Here is a 21734-nt window from a genome sequence, read left to right on the forward strand (position 1 = left end):
TGCGATTGTAGGCTTATAATTTTGTGTATTTGTTTTTTTTACAAGCAGCAATGTATTTTGTATGTCGTGAATAAGTGATAATTGTGTTTTAATTATATTTGATTTTTTGGTTGCATGTGACCTTTAAAATATTGGTGTGAAGCATATGGCACAGGCTTGTCCCGTCATGATCACTCCACCATTGATAATATATTTATCCTCAAGTCTATTATCCAGAGGTATCTGAGTAGGCAAAAGTTTAAACTTTATTGTGTTTTCGTGGATTTTGCTAAAGCATTCGACAGTGTAAGCCGTTTTATATTATGGTCAGTTTTGAAATCTAGAGGTGTTTCCCCCATAATGGTTAACTCTATACAGTCAATTTATTCTTCCGTTAAGGCTAGCGTAAAATTTCATAATGTACTGTCACGAGTTTTCCCTTGTTCACGTGGTGTTTGTCAGGGCTGTGTCTTAAGCCCTGTGTTGTTTTCAATTTTTATTAACGAGTTGGCTGTTAGAACAAAATTCAGGACCAAGGATCCAATTACATCCTGATGCTATTCAGACATTTATTCTTCTTTTTGCGGATGACATCACACATGTATCTGATACTGTTGGGGGACTCCAGAAGCGCATCAATGTTTTAGAACAGTTTTGTATAGAAAATGGTCTTGAGGTAAATTTGGATGAGAAAGCGACAAAGCAAGAAAGAAATGGAGCGAGAAGGGGAGAAAGCGATATTTACCTTAATTCTGCCAAGTCTGCACATGTCGTCTTGCCTGCGTATGACTTAATCCTGCAGGAAGCTGAATCACCATTCAGGCGAGAATGCGAGGAAGCAGTATCACGAGACGAGAAAGCTACAACGCGAGATGAGAAAGTGATAGCACGAGGTGAGAGAGTGATAATTGCGAGACGAGAAAGTGATAGCACGAGAGGAGAAAGAGAGAAAGCGGTAGCACGAGAAAATGAGAAAGCGATAACACGAGACGAGAAAGCGAAAACACAAGGTAAGAAAGTGATAACGCAAGATGAGAAAGCGATAACACGAGACTAGAGAGCGATAATGCGAGAAGAGAAAGCGATAGCACTAGAGGAGAAAGCAATAGAGTGAAAAAGCGATATCAAGGGGAAAATGACAAAGCGATAAAACAAGGCGAGAAAACGATAAAGCAAGAAAGAAATAGAGCGAGAAAGCGATACAGCCAGTAGAGAAAGCGATAAAACGATAAAGCAGGAAAGTGATTGAGCAATAAAGCGAGAAAGCGATATTTACCTTAATTCTCCCCTGTCTGCACATGTTGTCTTGCCTGCGTATGACTTAATCCAGCTGAATCACCATTAGGTTTTAGTCGCATAGAATAAAATGCATATCCTTTCAAATTCTATGGCAATTTTGTAAATAAACTTTTCTATCCAATAATCCAATGGCGTGCTCTCTCTTTGCCGGCAGGTATTGTTATAGGATTAAAAGTGGTGTACCGTTCTAATCCTTAAAACAAACAGATTAGGCAGTGTTCGTCTAAAACTTCACACCATACTTTAACACAGTCACATTTAAATTTAAACACAGAAAGAAAACTGACTAAAATACTTCACAGTTCATTTTAAAATGCAATATATCACGGACAATTTCATGAACTTTACATCACTCACACATAAATTTAAATATATATCACGCATTATTTAGTCGCATTTCAATTTACAATCCCACCTGATAGGACACTGCGTCACCATAAACAAGTAGTGAGATGGTGCCAGTTAAGAGTATATATTTCTGGATGTCGATCCTCCCGTGGAGCTGTCGATGTTTTCTTCTTCTTGGTCGAAGGGAACCTACCGGCTTCCAGTTTCAGAAAGGTCACATCAGTATGGCATTGTTCAGATTTGATGATGTGACTGGCAGCTGAAAATATCAATATCTGCAATGATGATTACAATACTTACTGTTTCTCCCTTCTTGGAAGATGGTTGGCACTGGTCTATGATCTACTGTCACGAGTTCCTTCAAGCCATTGATAAATGAATCCACCTTTAGTTTGGCATTGTCTGGTAGATGCGACATTGAAAGTCAAAATTCTCTGTTATAACTGGTCTCGCCGCGTCATATTTGATTACTGGTGATTACTGATGATGAGTTCACTAATTATTATGAACTGTGTTAAGAATACATGGCATGTAAGCGAACTCAGGTGTGTGAGGCGTCCCCCGGGCTGTCTCTGCCGACCTGTAATCGTAATCTGCTTATAGCCAATGAAGGTGCCGGCAAAAAGAGAGTAAACCAATCCAACAACCCAACTCCAGAAACCGAGAGTGTTTTTGTTGAAATACATGAGTGTTTTTGAAAGCCTGTGAAAAGTTTAACAAGACCTGGATTAATTCCTGGTTTACATTTCTCCATTGTCATTTGCCTTGTTAAATGCCACCATAGTTATCTCATCACTCATTCCTGGATGAACAATCCCTGACTTCCATTTGCCCATCCACCCTACCAGTTTAGCGCTAATTAACTATCGACTTGTTATCTTATCAAGATTTGTCTCAAATGTTCGTATATAGCTTACCCTTTCATCATTTCTTCATACACCTGATGAAAGAAATAAAATTATAGTCCGTAACATCGTGTTCCACAAATACAGAAATATTTCCCTTTAGTTTTTTACTAGGACTTTTAATTTCTTGGGCTAAAGCTACACCTGTGCCGTTAAGCCATAAAGAGGATTGTCCTTAAATGAGATAATACCCCACAAAGCCTTAGCAACCAGTACCTTCCCTACTCCCCATTTTACCGGGGAACAAGATCGGGGGTACATTAGTCTTCGGCAACGTATGCTTGTTGTAGGAGGTGACAAACGGGATCAGGTGGTCAAGCTCGCTGACACATGTCATCATAACGCAATCACGTAGATCGATGCTCATGATGTTGATCACTCTATTGTCTTATCCAGACTTGATTATTTACAGAACACCACCAACCCAGTGAATGTCATCTGTTGCTGTCATTAGATTCGAATAGTTTTTCATAAATTGACCAAATTATAAACAGAAGGATAATACAGGTAGATCATATATTGAACGAGTTTCAAGTCCTCGTCTGACAACGAAAATGTTACAGACTGAAAAAATGGTAATTGGATACACGCGCCATCAATCAGCTTATCAAATGCTACGAGCAGCTGTACCTTTTGAGATAGATACATGTAATACATGTATACACAGATAGGAAAAACAGGGTATTTAAAATGGCAAACTTTCGACATATAAAGACCTTTTAAACTGTCTCAATAATATATTCGTGCTGTAAGTGATGATATGTATGATATCAGATAAACGTGATACAAAGCAAAGAGTTGTTATTTACATGGGCACTTGGCTTAATCATGCATCACTGGTAATGGTTCCAGTTTGTTGGAATATTGCTAAGAGCAACATAAATCGATCGAATCTCACTCTGTTAAGTCTTTCTTGCAGTATTGTACATCACGTGCTTGATAACAGTGTCTACACCAAAACGTTGCTTATATTATAATAAAAAAGTTGCATATCCATAGAATTCTCCCCATTGTTCAGCACACCAACTGTTAAATACTTCTCGAAGTTCACTATGGTCAGGTAGACCAGCGTTTAACTGCGTAGTATAACTATATACTTTCAACTTTGACTGGACGACCGTTGGACTGCATCCTTTCGCCTAGTTTAGACCACTGACAGTGAAATGGTTCTGTTTCTACATTTAGGTACCAAATTAAGGTGCTTTACTGTCCAGCGCGCCTCTTCGCTCCTTGAGCAGGAGCGCGATTTTAGTTCATAAAGGTGAAGATCGTTAGTTAATAAATTTTATCATCTTGAAGAAATCAAAGAAAGTACAGCTGCAATTTTTGATAACCATGAAAAACATAAATGGTTCCAGCGTTTTCTTATTATTGCTAAGAGCGACGTAAATCGAATTTCACTCAGTTAATGGGGTTGTTGCAGTGATTTTATTTTAGGATGAATGTATTGATGTGAATGAATACACCGTTTTAGGTTGCGCTAGTGCTGTCACAATGCCTTATTTGTCATTACCCCCTCCCCACTAATAATAATTGGTTGATGTCATTACGTTGGTTAAGACAATTCCAATTCAGTGATGGCATAAAATATGTAATTCCTTAAGTCACTTCACAAAATGAATATTTCAGGTATTTCACATTCAAATAGTATGCCAAAGGAAAGTCTACATCTATCTTAAATTTCTCTAAACGTCAAGTCAAACAATGCCAAGAACATTACTGAAAACCATTTTATACTATTGAGAACTACGAATGGCGATTAAGTTCCAGTTTGTCGTCATTCATGCACAGACAGGAGTGAATTGTGGGTAATATCGCTTTCTCGCTCTATCGCTTTCTTGCTTCCTTGCTCTATCCCTTTCTCGCACAATGATATTGCTTTCTCGTCTCGTGCTATCTCTCTCTGGTGTCGCGTTATCGCTTTCTCGTCTTGCGTTATCGCTTTCTCGTCTCGCGATATCGCTTTCTCGCCTCCAAAATTTAAGGCCAAAAAGCGATGGCCCAAATCAGCCACCATACATTCGAAAGGGGTTTGTCTTGGTCTAGTCAAGGTAAAAAGGCATTAGGTATTCTTAAAACAATATGTAAACTAGGCAATATCTCATGAATTATGCTTTAAGATATTTGATATGAAAATAGCTCCTATTCTGCTGCATGGTGCCGAGGTCTGGGGATTCTGTCAGAATGATTATATCGAATCTGTATACACATTGGCTTGCAAACGGTTTTTAGGCGTTAAGATCTCTACAACTATTAATATAGCTCGTGGTGAATGTGGGCGGTTTCCCCTATATATCTTAGCATATAAAAGGGTAACAAAGTATTGGTTAAAAGTATTAAGTATGTGTGAATCTCGTCATCCCCAAACATGTTATATGGTGTTAATGACTTTAGATCATAATAGAGTTAATTGGGCGTCGAAATGTCGAGATTTGTTGTACAGTTTGCGTTTTGGTTTTGTTTGGGAACAGCAAGCTGTTAATTTCCTACCTCGTTTTTAACTGAATTTGTGAGTCGGCTTAAATGTAATCATGAACAGAATTGGTACAGTTCACTTCAAACTGGCAAAAAATAATAAAATTAATAATAATACACGAGGTTTCTATAGCGCCTTAATTGCTTATTATTATTCACACAGTGAAACATAACCGAGTACATATAAATCATATGCTGCACCTAAACCCTAAAACGAATTTCATTGGTCAGTTATCCGACCATGACCTCCATGACCCCATTGGAATGTTGAACTACTTTTGTCATTCATTTTTACTACAAATTTACTACGAATGTTCAGTCTCGCTACTACGAGAACAAACCAATGAAATACTGTCAAATTCAAAACGTTGCAAAGAAACATTTTTTCACACGCCATGTTTATTGATATGAGATTTCAAGAAAAGGTAAAAATAAACTCGGCTCGATAACGACAAGTGGAGCACACGTCACCGGTGACAAACTGCTAACTAATCACAGTGCCCGCAAACATCTGAATCAGAAGTTGCAAGACAATAACGTAGCTACAACGCAAATCATGCAAGTGTCTGGACATAAAAATGTACAGAGTGTGAATAATTATTCACGCCTTTCTGATGCACAACACTTCGACCGGAAATCAGCCTGCCATGGATGCTCCCGTCATCGGCAGTTTGTCCGAAATAAATCTAACATCCCAATGGGGAGGGGGGAAGTGGGACATTCCACATCAAACCATCAAAATTGGCAGGCAGTGTATGCTTATAGTGCCATATCACTATATTTATACGCGACCTTGACCTTTACGTCAATAAGAAATATGAACTCGTGTCAGTAAAATCCATATCCATATGTATTTTTTCTGACACCCGTTTCGTAACAACAATATTATAAACTTGCTCGTGTATTAATCTCTATTTATAAAACACTCTAAGGCGCTTAACATATTACATACTATATAGTGACATGCAGGTGGTATATAGCTGATGCTAAAAGATGATAAGTTAAGCATGGTAAAACACATACAGGAGCAGTAAAATTTTACATAGTGATAAAACCAATGATACATTATGTGCAATAAGCAGCTTTAAAAGATGAGTTTTAAGAGCTTCCTTAAAATGTCCAGTGAGGATGAATTTCGTAGACTAATGCTACTGTACGTGTCTTTGGTTGACAGAGACGAGATTCAGAATCTGATCTCAGTGACCTGGCTGAATGTTATGGCACAACGAGTTCCTGAAAATAGTGTGGGGCCAAACCGTGGAGACATTTATAGTGAGTGAGTGAGTTAATATTTAACGTCACATCGGCAATATTGCAGCCATATCGTGACGAGAACGATTAATTATAAAAATACAAATGAATTAATAGCACGGACATTGCAAAACCCTGTCAGCGAAGGACAGTAAAACTGACTAGAATATCACAGAATAGAATATAAAACTAGTGAATAGACCTAAAACAATGTATCAAAGAGGACAGTACAATATAAACATGAGCTATAGGTTGCCAACAACTGAAGGTAGATCACCATACTAAGGACCATGGGGACTTACAGTACATTTGCTTCCTGCATGGACCCTAGCTGGATTTACATCATCCCTTCAGCTATTAGCAATTTAGACAAATCTAGCCATAAAGTAAAAACACACTTATTCTACGATTAAAAGGCTAGAAAACTGAAATTTACTTCAAATGTTTGTGGACTTACGTACCCTCTCAGGAGGACAATTGTTTTACGGTACTTCAACCCCCTTTGAGGGTACAGCCACTAACGATTTGAGTTACAAATTTAATCTTCCAATTTTAAAATATTTATCTATTTACAGTTCAGTTAACAAATTTAATTCCTTTAAAAATGCAATAATTAAATGATGACTAACACTGTTCAAAAGATCCTTCATAGTTTGTGAATTAAAATACTGATCCCTTGTGATAGAATACTCAACACAGTCAAGCAAGATATGCTTGACTGATTCTTTCATCACAAGGGATGCAGAACGGAGGATCCTCACCTTTCAAAAGGTATTCATGTGTATATCTGGTGTGGCCAATACGACATCGCCGCATAATGACCTCTTCATATCTGGACTGACAACCCAAGTAGGTGTAACCAATGTAGGGTTTTATTGCATGTAATTTATTTATACCCACTTGGGTGTCCAACTTCTTTTGCATCAGATCACGTATATAAGATCTAATACTAGGTTTAAAATCTGAGTACGGAATACGAAGTGGTGTCACAGACTTGTTGAGGGCCGCCTTGGCAGCAAGATCGGCCATCACATTCCCAGAAATGCATACATGGCTGGGTAACCAACAGAAGACGATGTCGTATTGGCCAGTAGCAAGAGTATTATACAATTCAATAATTTCAATTAAAAGTGGATGTTTACAGGAAATATTTTTAATAGCCTGAAGGCAAGAAAGAGAGTCGGAATATATTATATACTGTTTACGTTTCGGGTGTCTTTCAATATATTTAAGAGCTGTTAATATGGCGTTAGCTTCAGCTGAAAAAATAGAGCTGCAATCTGGTAATCTAGAAGATATTGTTCTGGATCCAATGACAGTGGCACACGCAACTGCGCCACCGTCCTTGGACCCATCTGTAAATAAGGATTTGTAATTGTTATATGTAAGTTTCAATTGATTATATTCTTCTTTATATTGTAATTCATTCGTTTCTGATTTTTTAAATGATGTTAGTGTTAGGTCAACCTGTGGCCTAACCAACTGCCAAGGGGGAGAGGAAAGAAGACGGAAAGGAGCTACGTTGTCCCGCTCAATACCAGCAGCAGCAATAAACGGCTTTATTGTGAGCCCAAGAGGTGGAACAAGTGAAGACTTTTTGCTATACAAATCCTCATAAAGAGGATTGAAGACACAGTTATATGCAGGGTTAGATTTGTTAGAGCATAGTTTTGTGATATATTGTAAAGACAATTTTATACGGCCTTGTGTAAGAGAAGGTTCATCAGTCTCAACATAGAGACTGTCAACAGGTGAGGTTCTGAAGGACCCAAGACAAAGTCTTAGACCTTGGTGGTGGATAGAATCAAGAAGTTTCAGGTTGCTTTTACATGCTCCACCATATACGATGGAGCCATAATCAAGTTTAGATCGTACTAATGATCTGTATAAGTGAAGGAGGGTAGCTTGATCCCCTCCCCACTTTGAATTTGAAACAACTTTTAGCAAATCTAGTGCCTTCAGGCATTTAGCTTTAAGGGATTTAGTGTGTGGTAAGAATGTTAAATGAGAGTCGAAAATTACACCCAGGAACTTGGCCTCCTTTAGAGATAATTCTGGGTCCTTATGAGGCTTATATTGTCTACAAAAATGCATACAATTCGTCTTGGATTTAGCAAATTTATAGCCGTTTTCAAGACACCATTTATTTATTTTGTTTAAACATTGTATGCATATTTTTACCACGGCAAGAAATATTAAAATCATCCACAAATAATGATCCATCAATGGAATCATTTAAAACCTTGGATAAACTGTTGATCTTGATGCTAAAAAGTGTGACAGACAAAATACTGCCTTGAGGGACACCTTGATCCTGATTGTAATGATCAGACAGGGTAGAACCCACTCGAACTTGAAATTGTCTGTCTTTTAAAAATTCTGATATAAAAAGAGGCAAACGGCCCCTCAAACCAAAATCATGCAAATCTTTCAAAATGCCATGCTTCCAGGTTGTATCATAAGCTTTCTCAAGATCAAAGAAAATTGATACAGCATGTTGTTTATTTACTATAGCATTTTTAACGAAGGATTCTAAACGTACCAAATGGTCAATGGCACTACGATTTTTCCTGAAACCACACTGAATATTGGTTATTAGGTTATTGGTTTCAAGATACCAAGTTAATCTATTATTCACCATAGGTTCCATGGTTTTACAGACACAGCTAGTTAGAGATATTGGTCTGTAGTTTGACGGATCTGTATGATCCCTGCCAGGCTTTGGTATTGGGATTACAACAGCATTACGCCATGATGGAGGAAATTCCCCAGACGTCCATATTGTATCAAATATGTCTAAAAGGGTCATCAAGCATGGTTCAGGTAAGTGTTTCAGAAGCTGGTAATGGATATTATCATCACCGGTAGCAGTGTCATGAGCTTGCTCAAGAGCAGTTTGTAGCTCATGTAATGAAAACACTTCATTGTAATCTTCACCGTTATTTGATTCGAAATTAAGTTTTGTCTTTTCCTGTTGTTTCTGATATCTCTGAAACTCAGGAACATAATTTGTTGATGATGAATTTTTGGCAAGAGTTTCTCCGATTATATTTGCAATTTTAGACTTATCAGTAATTAAATTATCACCATCTTTGAGATGGTGTACGTCAGATTTGGAACCTTTACCTTTAATTCTTTGAATCATGTTCCAGACCTTGGACATCGGCGTGCGTGAATTAAGTTTGGAGACATAATTTCTCCAAGATTGTCGTTTGTTTTGTTTAAACGTACGACGCGCCTTTGCATTCAGTATTTTGAATTTATTTAAGTTATGGACAGTTGGGTGACGGCGAAAATAATGTTCTGCCTTTTTCCTCGCTTTTCTGGCCTGTCTGCAATTTGCATTGAACCATGGTTTTCGTACATGTGGAGTCGTAGAGGACTTTGGTATACACTCATCAGCTATTTTATTTAAAATGTCAGAAAAAGTTTCAATGGGATCAGTTATATTAGTGAAACACTCAGGTCGCAGTTTTGATTCACACATAGTTTGATATAAAGACCAGTTAGCCTTCGAAAAGTTCCATCTTGTGACCGATTGCGAATCAGATGGAGTAATTTGTGAGAGGATAGTTGGGAAGTGGTCACTTCCACAAAGGTCATTATGAACAGACCAATCAAATTCATTGAGGAGGTTAGAATCTGCAAGAGATAAGTCTAGAGAAGAATAAGTGCCAGTTGCAGGGTGCAGATAGGTGCTTGAATCATTATTAAATATGCACAGATCATTATTTGAAATGAAATCTTCAATTATTTTGCCCTTAGCATTAGTGTTAGTACTGCCCCATAATGGGTTGTGACCGTTTAGGTCACCCATAATAATACATGGCTTCGGGAGTTGGTCATATAGTGATTGAAGATCAGTCTGTTGTAGTGTTGAAGAAGGCGGAATATACAGAGAGCATAGTGTAAATGCTACTCCCAGAGTCAGTCGCACAGCAACAGCTTGTAGATTAGTTTTAAGTGTAACAGGGCTGTGAATAACATCCCGTCGTATGAGGACAGTGGAACCTCCAGTGGCTCTATCACCTGGAGGGGAAAAATAATGATACGCTTCAAAATGACGTAAACTAAAGTTATCTGTCTGTTTCAGATATGTCTCTTGCAGACAGAACGCTGATGGTGCTAAATCCTGGATTAATAAATGTATTTCATTAAAATTTGTTCGTAGTCCTCTACAGTTCCACTGCACGATATGCTGAGATGGACCTATCTTTTAGGTGGATTAATAGGGGATCTACCCCGTACCTTTTTCGAGGGCGACAAGCTATGTGCCCTAGAATGGACGTTTTCAGACACGTCCATGTCCTCAAGCGATCCGTATCTATTAAATAATCTGATCTTATCATCTGACCCCTTTGGGGCCCTGCCACTTTGCTTTGTGAAAGAATCTGGTTTCGGTTTGGTTTTGCTTTTGACAACTGGTTGAACGTTTCTGTTAGGCTGAGTCATTTGAGATGCCTGAGAAGATGTATCACAAGCAGAAGATGGTTCTGATTGGGTTTGGGGCTTGTCAGGAAGTGGTTCCACAGTTTGTGTAGATATTACAGGCGGTAACATCATAGGAGATTCGGTTTTAAGCCAAGTCAAGTTCGTTTGACAGCTTGCAGATGACGTGGTTACTGTATGGGTTTTATCAGACGTTGTTTTTGCAATGGAAGCATACGTTTCCTTAATCTCAGAACCTACGACAATCTTTTTTGCATCAGAGAAACTAATGTTTTGAGTAAATTTGATCTTGTTGATCTCCATATGCTGTTTCCAAACTGGACAATCTTTGGAAAAAGATGAGTGAGCACCCGAGCAGTTGGTACACTTCTTAAAAGTACTCTCGCAATCTTCTGTTGTATGTGTCTTCTCACCACAGTGAGCACATACAACGGACAATGTACAAGTACTAACACCATGACCAAATTTCTGGCATTTGAAACACCTCAAAGGATTTGGTATGTAGGTGTCAACGGTCATGTTACAATATCCTGCCTTTATTGATCTGGGAGCATTGGGAGAAGAAAATGTGAACAGGGAAGTGTTCGTCAGAACGGTTTCGTGGTTTTTGCGTGTTGCAAAACGCTTGACGTACATGACTCCTTGGTCTTTCATTTCCGAAACAATATCAAGTTCGGACATGTCAGCGAACAATCGATCTCTGTCTCTAACAACTCCTTTGCTGGTGTTAGGTGTTCTGTGAGGAGAGACTGATACCGGAATGCCGACGAACGTTTCAGTTGACATCAAATTAGTTGCTTGTTGCCTTTTGCTGCACTCAATGAGCAATGACCCTGAACGCAAAAGTCTAATGTTTTTCACATCACCAGCTATGCCTTGTATGCCTTTTTTGCACTGCAAAAGGATTTAACTTCAATCGTGTGTTATCTTTAGTCTCCATTACTAAATAACGTGGCCTGTAGTCAATTGATTTTGGCTGTCTGTGGTCATCATGATCAGGATCAGTGTCGAGAGGACGTTTTGTTTTCTTTAGGGGAGTTTCGTAATCCATGTTTAGTGTTTTAAGATTCATCATCCGAGCTCCCCACCCACCACGGAGTATCATTAAGACGATGCTAAACACAAGTGGGTCTCCAACTTGCAGCACCAAGGATACCCGGATGATATACTCCAGCAGAAAAACCAAAAGAATAATTCTTCCACCAGATTGGCCCATGAGCCACCGCCTTCTGGGCATAAGACTCTAGGCAAAGTTCATGTATACAAAATTCAAGTTAAATAATATACTATAATCCAAAGGCGCCAAGACCGAAATACAGACAATTTCAAATCCCATTTTGTGCAATTACATAAAATCCATGCACAGGGCTTGGCATGACCAGCCGATTGGTCGAACCGGGCCCATTCGACCACCCGTCTAGGCGAAGTCAGGGCCAAAGTTGTGTATTGAGCAACAGGAACACGGCTGCAAGCTCCTGTTGCCCTCAACCACCAGGATCCCTTCCTCCGCCGACACAGGGCTGCAACCCACGGCAAACGGGTTGGTGGACCAAATATCCCCCCCGGGTCCACTACGGGGGTGTCGGCGAGCTCTTAGCATTACCCAGCACCCACCACAAAGGAGGTGGCTCGCCACGGGTGCCGGAGACATTTATAAGCACACATCAGGATTTTATACTGGCATTTCTGTCTGACTGCCAGGCAGCGTTGCTTCTCTCTCACAGGCGTAATCTCCTCATGTCGGTCAGTTTTGGTAAGGAGTCTAGCTGCACAGTTCTGCACCTTCTGTAGACGACTAGTGAGAGTTTCAGGTAGTCCACAGAGGAGACCATTTCCATAATCCAGTCTAGATGTCACTAAAGCGTGTACTAGCGTCTTACAACAGTCTTCTGTGATGTATGTGCGCATGGCTGATAAACGCAGCTGCTGACTGATCAAGCAACACTACTGTAACTGCAGTTTTGTGGTATAGAGCTTTGCTGATGTCATGATGCACACGCAGGTGGGCAGTTTTCGTCGAATGACCTGATCTGTAGGCAGACTGAAATTTGTCCTGGAAGTTATTGACTTGAAGATGTTGACTTAGGCGAGAAAACTCAACCTTCTCTAACATTTTGGAGATAAAACACAAATTGGAGACAGGTCTGTACTGCTTCAACACCTCTTTGTCCAGACCAGCTTTCTTTAGCAATGGTCTCACCAAGGCTTGCTTGAAATAGAAGGTATTTTAATATAGGTAGAAATGATAGGTTATGTTTACAGTGCGATGAAGGAAATATTGAAGATGAATACCACCTTCTCCTCGTGTGTACCCACTTCAAACAGCTCCGCTTGAACCAAAAGCCCAGGTAAAGCCAAATTCAAACTCCTCATATCACCATCAGATCGTAACCTTATAAATAACATAGCTAGCTTTATCTATCATGCAATGCATCTAAGATGTTACAATTATCAATCTATACTGTACACACCATGTTGTGCCATAACAATGCAACTTTTGGAGTTATGGGCCGATGGCACTTTTGTCATAAAGAATTGTACTGAATTAGGAATATTAATTGGGAAATTTTGTTTTGGGCGATGAGTGCCTTAATTTGACGGGACAAGGCTGATCGGCGATCAGTTTGATTTGAATTTGGGAGGAGGAGGATATGGCGGCTCCAGGTCGGAGGTGATAACCAAGGTGCTTCTCCGAGACAACGGTACATGTTTTTACTCTCACAAGACCTACATCTCAGTTGAACTATATCACAAATGCACTACGGGAATTAATTAGGGATTAATTACCTGAGTAGAGGCACCCCCATGGCATGGGCATAGCCCATCAGGTCTTCAAGAAGAATGCTTAATATTACTACTGTAGAGTAGCTTGATAATTTTTAAGTGATCATTATCTCACGTTGTTGTAAAGGTAGTCTAGTGACCAAAAAGTGAAGAACCTAAATGTGAAGGTATGATTACACCATGCCATATAGAAAGTGGTCAAAAGCAACATATGTCATGTTTGGGATTTCACTTTCTTAGTAAAGTACAAATTCTAGTACTTTTTGGTTGAGTCCCATCTGGGACGTCGTGGTGGCTGAGCGGGCTAGGCGGTTGACTTTGTGTGCTGGTGATTAGGTGCGTGACTCTGAGGGTGCGGGTTCGAATCCCGGATGGGACTGAACCAAAAAGTACTTAAACTTTGACACAGGTGATCAACTTAATATCTTTTCTGAAAAAGATTTCAACAGGCTACTTGACAAGCCAGCACTGCGTCCCTCATGAGCTAAACCCACTGGTTACTCTCATGTTGATATTCCTGTAATGGGTCAGTTTACAGCTACAGTTTGTTACAAGAACACACAACTTGGTCTCATGTTTATTGCAACTCCAGAAGATGTTCAGTCTATTCTAGGGCTGAAAGCATGTGACCAGCTGAATTTGGTACGTCGTGTTCTCTCTGTTGATGCTGAGTTATCTCTATGGCTCCCTTTTAGCATGTCTTCTGCCCTAGAAGTACATTACAAGACAACACAGGCCTTGTTCGATTCAGTGGAAGGTGTAGATATCTCCATGGATGACATTATGTCAGGTTCAACGCCTGATGATCATGATAAACATGTTTCTCAGATTCTTGATATTGCATGTCAGAATATCTTGAAGTGTAACCCAGACACATGTGTTTTGGGGGTCACCAGGTTGACATTTCATAGCTATTTGACCAGCAGTGATGGGGTGAAGCCAGATGTCCGGAAGGTTGAAGGAATACAGACTATGCAGAGACCTACCTGTAAGACAGATGTCCAGAGCTATTTGGGTATGATAAAATACATCCTTCATTTGTCTTAGACAACTGTTGTATAAAGATATTGATTTTCAGTGGCTGCCTCAACAGGAATAAACATGGTTGTCTCTGATGCAAGTTGTATCACAGACCGTTGCATGTTGTAAAAGACCGTTGCATGTGAACATTTCCATTAGTACATATATCGGCAGTCCATGCTCGTTGAAACGGATCAAAGATTAGTTTCAATCTTCAACAAGTCTCTCAATGAATGCCATCTCAGAATGCTGAGCTTCATGTTGAAAATGCAGCAGTATGATTTTCAAGTGTGACATACTTCAGAAAAGTTCATGTTTCAGCTGATACATTGTCAAGCAAATGTCCTTCGTCAAAGCCCGGATCTGTTTCGTCATCTGAAGAATATGTATGAGCCTATGTTGACATAATCGTCTCGTGTCTCCCGGTGTCCATGACACGCTGTGGGGAGATACCCCAAGAGACAAGCAAGAATCCAGAGCTATTTTGCTTTGATGAATCAGTTTGGCCAATGCATAGAAATTCTGGTTCCGTGAAACTTCGGGAGTATTGGATTTACATACATGATTTGACGGTTGTAGATGGTGTCATGGTCAAAGGTGTCAGAGTTGTAATACCTACCTCACCCAGAAAGTACATGATAGACAAAGTTTACGTTGGGCATCTTGGATTGGAAAAATATAAACGTAGATCCAAGAGAAACTCTACATTGATCAAGACTCAATCATGACAGTAACCTGAACCTTTGCAGCCTCATCAGACAGTTTCTCGCCCTTGGCAGAACGTTGCAGGGAAATCTTTTACTGTGATGGAAAGGACAATTTGGTGATTGTTGATCATCTCTCCAGCTATCCGGAAGTATGCTCCTAGACATCGTCTCATCGAGTCATCGCTGACATGAAAACAGTGTTTGCTCGCCATGGTATCCCAGACAGGTATTTACAGATAGTGGTTTCCAGTTTTGTAGTCATGAATTTAGACAGTTTGCACATGACTGGCAATTCGAGCATACCACGTCTAGTCCAGATTATCCACAAATCCAATGGTTTGACAGAAAAGGCAGTTCAGTTTGTGAAAATATTTTGTGTGAGGTAAATCAGAATCCTCATATGGGATCGCTTGCTTACAGAAGCTCTCCTTTGGATAGTGGGCAATCCCCGGCAGAGATTCTAATGGGCAGACGTATTCGCGTTAATCTCCCTATTCAGGAGCGACGTTTTGAAGTTTCCACGTCTCGTAAAGTTGTTAAATTTAAAGAGAATCAGAAAGTAAAACAGACAGGTCTACTAAGCTCTTGGGTAGGCTACACTGTGGTCATCAACGACGTGATAGGTCACAAAGGGGAACAGTCATTCAGTACGATGGCCCAAGATTTTACAGTGTTCAGGCCGATAATAGTGGTCTACTCCGATGAAATCGTCATGATATTCTGCTATCGTCACGCACCTTGGGACTAGTGAAGAGTGCTGGAACCGCTGATGTTACAACTCCATCGCTGTCGAGTCCATCTTCCTCGTTTGTGACGTCTCCTGTGTCTGTGATGTCTCTGTCGGCGACTGTGCCTAGATATGGCCATCTGTCCAAGACACCCGGGACACTAGGAGTGGATTGACTGTTGCATGCGAAACAGGTTTTATGCTGGCCTGTTTATGCCTAGAACTATTGCGGGGAATTTACTCGGGGATCTCCACGCCTTCAAAAGCAAACAAAGGACCTCAACAAAGCATGGGTGCTTTATTCTTTAGACAATCAAAAAATAAATAAACCAATCAATCAGCCAGTCAATCAATAAACAAAATAATCAATGAATCAGTCGGAATATTCGTATGATGAAATATTTGATGACACCACATTATAGGTGTTATGGCGCACTGACTATAAATGACATTATTCATTGACGAACCTAAAGGATTTGTCACTAACTTTTACTTTAAGAGTAAAATGACATGCTTGAATAATGAAAATTATTACAATTTTATCATGGTCGAATATTGGAGTAAATACAGTAAATAGAGATCAATATTATGTAACTACTTCAACGTGATAATTTATTGGAAACATTCAGTTTTGAATTTTAAAGAAACGATAACTGGCATACGTGGCAATAACTAACGAAGCGATTCGAGTCAAGTTTACAGTTGCCATGGTGACAATGAGTCTGAGTTTCTAGACTAGTATGAGCTTCTGCCCCGAAGTCCGTGTGTGAGCCTGACCGTGACGGCTTAATGATTACAATAATACACGTCTAATAAGGAAAAGTGGATACTTTCTGATTATTTCATAATGAGACTGATATCAAAGAAAAATGCCTGTATATCTTGAACTAGACTAGACTAGTATTACATCGCCACAGCGTCATGATAATGCGTGTACGTTATATGAACATATATTTATAAGACATTGCCAGAATGTTTACCCAGATAAGTTTACATGAAGTGTTATTGTATTCTAGAAGATATGCAGTCACAAACTGGATATCGTGAACGTAAGTTATAAATATATATGAGCTTCTGGTGCTAACATGACATATAAAAATCGTGCATATAATATACAAGTAGTGTATATGACAAAGATATAGTTGTATCAATTGGGAACATTTCAATAAAGTTGTACACGGCAAATGTGTTGTACACAAAATATTTTAGCATCCGCGACCCCGTACAAGAATAGTCCATTTTAACGTGACAACCTCTACAAAACGTCTACCTTTTATACTAAACTGTATTATGTTTAGTACGACACAATTCAAATGAAATGTCACGGCAAACTAGTGAGTTCGAACGGCATTTTGCCAAATTTGACTAAATCTAACTTAAATTCGAATTCATTGTTCAAGGAGAGCAGAAGAGTTATAAGCAGAATCTGACAAAAATGACCAAGTAAAAGCGACTTACCTTCAAAAACAAACAGACAGGGATCTAAGGCAAAGCAGGAACGATTCTAGTGTGTAACCATCCTGTATATAGGCCTCCTGTCCGAATTGGAAAGCAAGTCTATACACGCAAGTTTAATTGTCAGTTTTGATAATAGAATATGTGACAAGCTGGTTACCTTACACAAGTGTTTGGATGCTTGGCGCTGAATACTGAAATAGTAAAAGTTAGATAATGAATATCACTGCCTCTTTAATGTCACAGTTTGTGCTGTTTCTTTGATAGATTATATTTGACTTGATCAGCTGTGGCTACACTATCAGACTCCCTGCGTTGACAAAGCCCTGTGTTACGATTAAGATGCAAAGAGACCTAACATCTAATTGCATGTACTGTCGCTTGACCGGTTGTGATTGTATGTATCATCGCGTGATCAGTTGCGACAGCTTGCATCGTGAGGTAATAAGTGATAATATGCCAAATTCCAGGTGCAGGTAGAGTCAAATATACATTGTAGAATAGTTTTCGAGGTTTAGTAAAAACTGGAAGTAAAATATGTCAATTTTGACCCTGTTCTATATGGTTAGCCATGTTAGATGTTTCAGATGGTTCCCCGCCAGTTGGAGATGTTGAGAGAGGAGATAACGATAAAAGACTTGCCCACAGTCTAAAACCAACTCACACTGAACACACCCCATTCAGGGTCTCAATTAAACACGTTGGCCCTAGCGTCACATTGTTACACCAGGTAATACAAATACATAAAGTACAATCGATGTCACTCACTGTCAAACACTGGAGCTGCCAAGGTATTAGACTTGCAGGTGGCTGAGATATTGCCGATGTGACGATAAATATTAACTCACTTACTGCACTAACTCACCAGACTGCAAGATGCACTATACACTGGTTACAATGACACCGTTTGGCCATGAGAAAATATTGCATTTAAACTTCATTTAAAATACTTAAGCTTTAATAAGTTTCCATATCACCACCACTCCCAGAAGGTGACAACTGGAAAAATATTATACGCTGCCAAACTTTCCTCCAAAAACAATCATAAGTATCGCATGATGTGGTAATATGACGCATGCAATGCGCGGAGTTCGAAAACCGTTGGATTAACTATATTTGAGTTCACTTTGTTTAGATCCATTTACCGATTTTCACTGCTTTGTTTAAACTGTTTTATATATTGAATATTGCACACTCAAAGTAGCCGTAATAACTATTTTATGGCAGTTTTAAACTTCTCGGAGTATGTTTTACTGATGTTTAATATCCAGTCGCACGGCAGATGCCATTTTGTTTACATGTCATATGGTCGGTAGCAATCTTCAGAATAACGATAAAATGATATTTTGTACATTTAACATGGCGGTAAGATAAATACGTTGTATTCTTCTCCCTCGGGTAATACGGTCTGATGTGTGTGTCATCTCTCGCTCGGTTCTAGTGACACTGTTACAAAGAGCCCTACATCAGATCGTATTACGCCTCATAGAAACTTATAAATGATCCTGTGCGTGGAGTTCAGGTCATAAATCAGTTGATGTTAAGGATCGTCGAGGTCGGACAGTCCTGGGATGGGTGACCGTGTTTGGCAGCTTGACTTCAGTCCTGCTCCACCACGAAGCCCATGGGGAACATGTGGTCTCTCCTCAAGCAAGTTTGTTCAACATTGCCTCACCCAGCAGAAAATGGGTACTCGATGAGACTGAGATGAGATGAATCCTGTGACTATAACCTTCTAGCACCTGACAGGCAGTTTGGGTCATCTGGGGTAATAAGAATCAGATTCTAATTCCAGCGTCCAGCGAGCAACTTGTCAGATGGATACTAGGCGCTGTGAATATTACTACTACTTCTTCTTCTTCTTCTTCTTCTTCTTCTTCTTCTTCTTAAATATCCAGGTTGGTATTATAACCAGGTAGGACTGTTAGAGGCCCATGCACCTCCTGTGTGGTATCCACGGTGCTACCTGTAAGTCAGGACATGCTGAACATTTATGTGAACACCTGGTGTCATCAGTTATATTCAGTGGTTCATTTCATATAGCTTCCATAGCCAAGTTCCCCTTCATACCCAACATATTCATTTCATTGTTATTATTCTTGTTTTCAAGTCTTCTCTTCTTACTGCTTGCGTGATTATTCTTTTCTGATAACGAGATATATAAATCTCAAATCATCCTTGAATATTTCGGGGTTCATCCTAGACATGCGTTTCTCCACGTCGACATACAGACCATCAACTATCTGCTCCTTCTCATCCAGTGACCGGGAATCTGAGAGACCATTCATGAATGTACTGTTGCTCCAGTTCCTCTGCGCAGATGTGTTCATCCTGGCAAACTCCCCCCTATCATCGACTCCTTCTATGTCTTTCTTCTCTCTCCAATCGTTGTAAAATACACCAGGGTTCACTACAGCTTCAGCTGACAAGAGGGTTAATCCTGACCTGGAAACTGGTGACGTTTTGTCATCGAATGGCTTTCTGACCTGCTCCATGTTACGACAACAAAAACAAAACTGAGTATTCGTGAACTCTTCTTTTGTGATTTTACCAGCTATACAGTATTCTTTCCATACCTCAGTCAGCAGGCATACAAACGATTGCCCAATGTGTCTGTTTTCTCCAGTGTTTCTGTCATCAAACTCAGCACAGACACTTAAGACAAGCAAGCCTCCCAGTTTCAGTTCTCTACTTCTTCCTAGTAAAAAGGTTTCCCAATCCAACTCAGCTTGCTTGTGTAGTGCAGTCATCTCCTCAGCACTACTCTGGGCATCTTTATATAATGAGTATTTGAAGGTGGCTGGCGTCCTTGACAGCCAATGGACAGACGTCATCGACATCATGAAATGGATTGAGTTTGAAGGAACACATTGCTTGTAGAAGTTTGTCCCTGAGGCAAGAACGTAGACATTGTCCATTTCCAGGAGGTAGGACGGTGGATCAGGGATGATTCCTGCCATACGTTTGAAGAGGGAATTGAAATCATTCGTTTCCAAGTCTTCATAGATCACCTGGAACTGGGTATCGGGGCCATGATGATCTTTCAGTGTTGCCAACAACTCATGGAAAATGGCCATGGCAGTGGAACCATCAGCTGCACCGTACTCGGCAATGTTGAACGCCGCGTCTTTGTCAGTGAAGGGAATGGTTTTGGCCAAGCTGAGAATCTTTTCTCGAACTGGTTCAACGTATCCAACATTTTGCTTTCCGAGTGTTGATCCATAATTTCCGTCACCCGTTTTTCCATATGGGCGATATATCCCTGGAATACTTGCAAAGTGTCTCACGGGGACAGACGTTATTCTGTTGCGAATTTGGAAGTGCCCTGTGATTCCTGAACAGAGTATCCGAATGGACATAATTGATGTAGTGGTTTTCTCCTTGTAATGCGTTGTAAGCAGTTCTACTGGGGGACGTTCTGTCTGAAAAAAAGACAAATCTATATTATTTATATCATTCTGACAATTCTTATTAAAAAAGAAATTTATAACAAAACAATTATGCTTAGCAGAAAGATTTTCGTATGAAAATATATTTTCGGGCATTTATTTTGATCACCCTCCTTCTTCATAATATTCAGCTAACACATGCGTAATTGTTTTTGCCAGAAACTTTGAAGAACACAAGCATTTGCACCATGATGTAAGGGCTGATCACATGTATTCAATTTCAGTTTACTCTAAATGTTTGTAAGGCAGTCCCCTAACCCCATATACAATGAGCTGTCTAAATCGCTTCAAGCGGTAACCCCCTTCATGCACTTGAATGAGTGAGTGAGTTAATATGTATCGTCACATCGGCAACATTGCAGCCATATCATGACGAGAACAAGTAATAATGACATTGTAGATCAAGAATATTAGAAACTAACACTCCGTTGACAAAGAATGGTGAAACCACGAGTATATATCACAGATATATATTTAAGAGTTGGGTAGTCTGTAAAGTGTTACGGTTAAGAATTTGCCGTGACAAACGATGTAAGAAATCCCCTGTGAATCAACAAAACAGAACAAAGACAAGTTTCAAATATTCAGATATTATATTATTAAGCAAGAGAGAGCAAGTTATTGAAAGTCACAAGTCAATTTCACAATATCGATTTCAAATACAATGCAATGATACAAAATCTAAGGCAGTGGGTCACAAAATATAATAGAGCTAACTCACCAAAGTCTTAGTACGAGAGAGAAACAGTCGTGCGGAATGTAATACAGCCAGCGGTCTGACGGCGGCTTGGAAGATCGAATGTTGGCAGCGACTGATGATGTATATAAAGGGAAAGAAACTTTCGTAGAAACTTTCTGTTACAATCATAGCAACATTAACATAACA

General features: G+C 39.6%; 1 protein-coding gene across 1 annotated transcript; it reads right to left on the reverse strand.

Annotated features, from left to right (window-relative positions):
• Nucleotides 1–19534: 19534 nt before the first annotated feature.
• LOC137284800 (uncharacterized) lies at nt 19535–20758 on the reverse strand. The gene has a single exon (XM_067816825.1). It carries the CDS (start codon nt 20756–20758, stop codon nt 19535–19537), a length of 1224 nt encoding a protein of 407 aa, XP_067672926.1.
• Nucleotides 20759–21734: the final 976 nt, after the last annotated feature.

Source organism: Haliotis asinina, chromosome 1 (assembly GCF_037392515.1).
Source record: "Haliotis asinina isolate JCU_RB_2024 chromosome 1, JCU_Hal_asi_v2, whole genome shotgun sequence".
Taxonomy (NCBI): domain Eukaryota; kingdom Metazoa; phylum Mollusca; class Gastropoda; order Lepetellida; family Haliotidae; genus Haliotis; species Haliotis asinina.

Excerpts from the sequence above, each read along its gene's own strand:
- LOC137284800 (XM_067816825.1), bottom strand. The coding sequence starts at position 20,758 with ATGTCCATTCGGATACTCTGTTCAGGAATCACAGGGCACTTCCAAATT.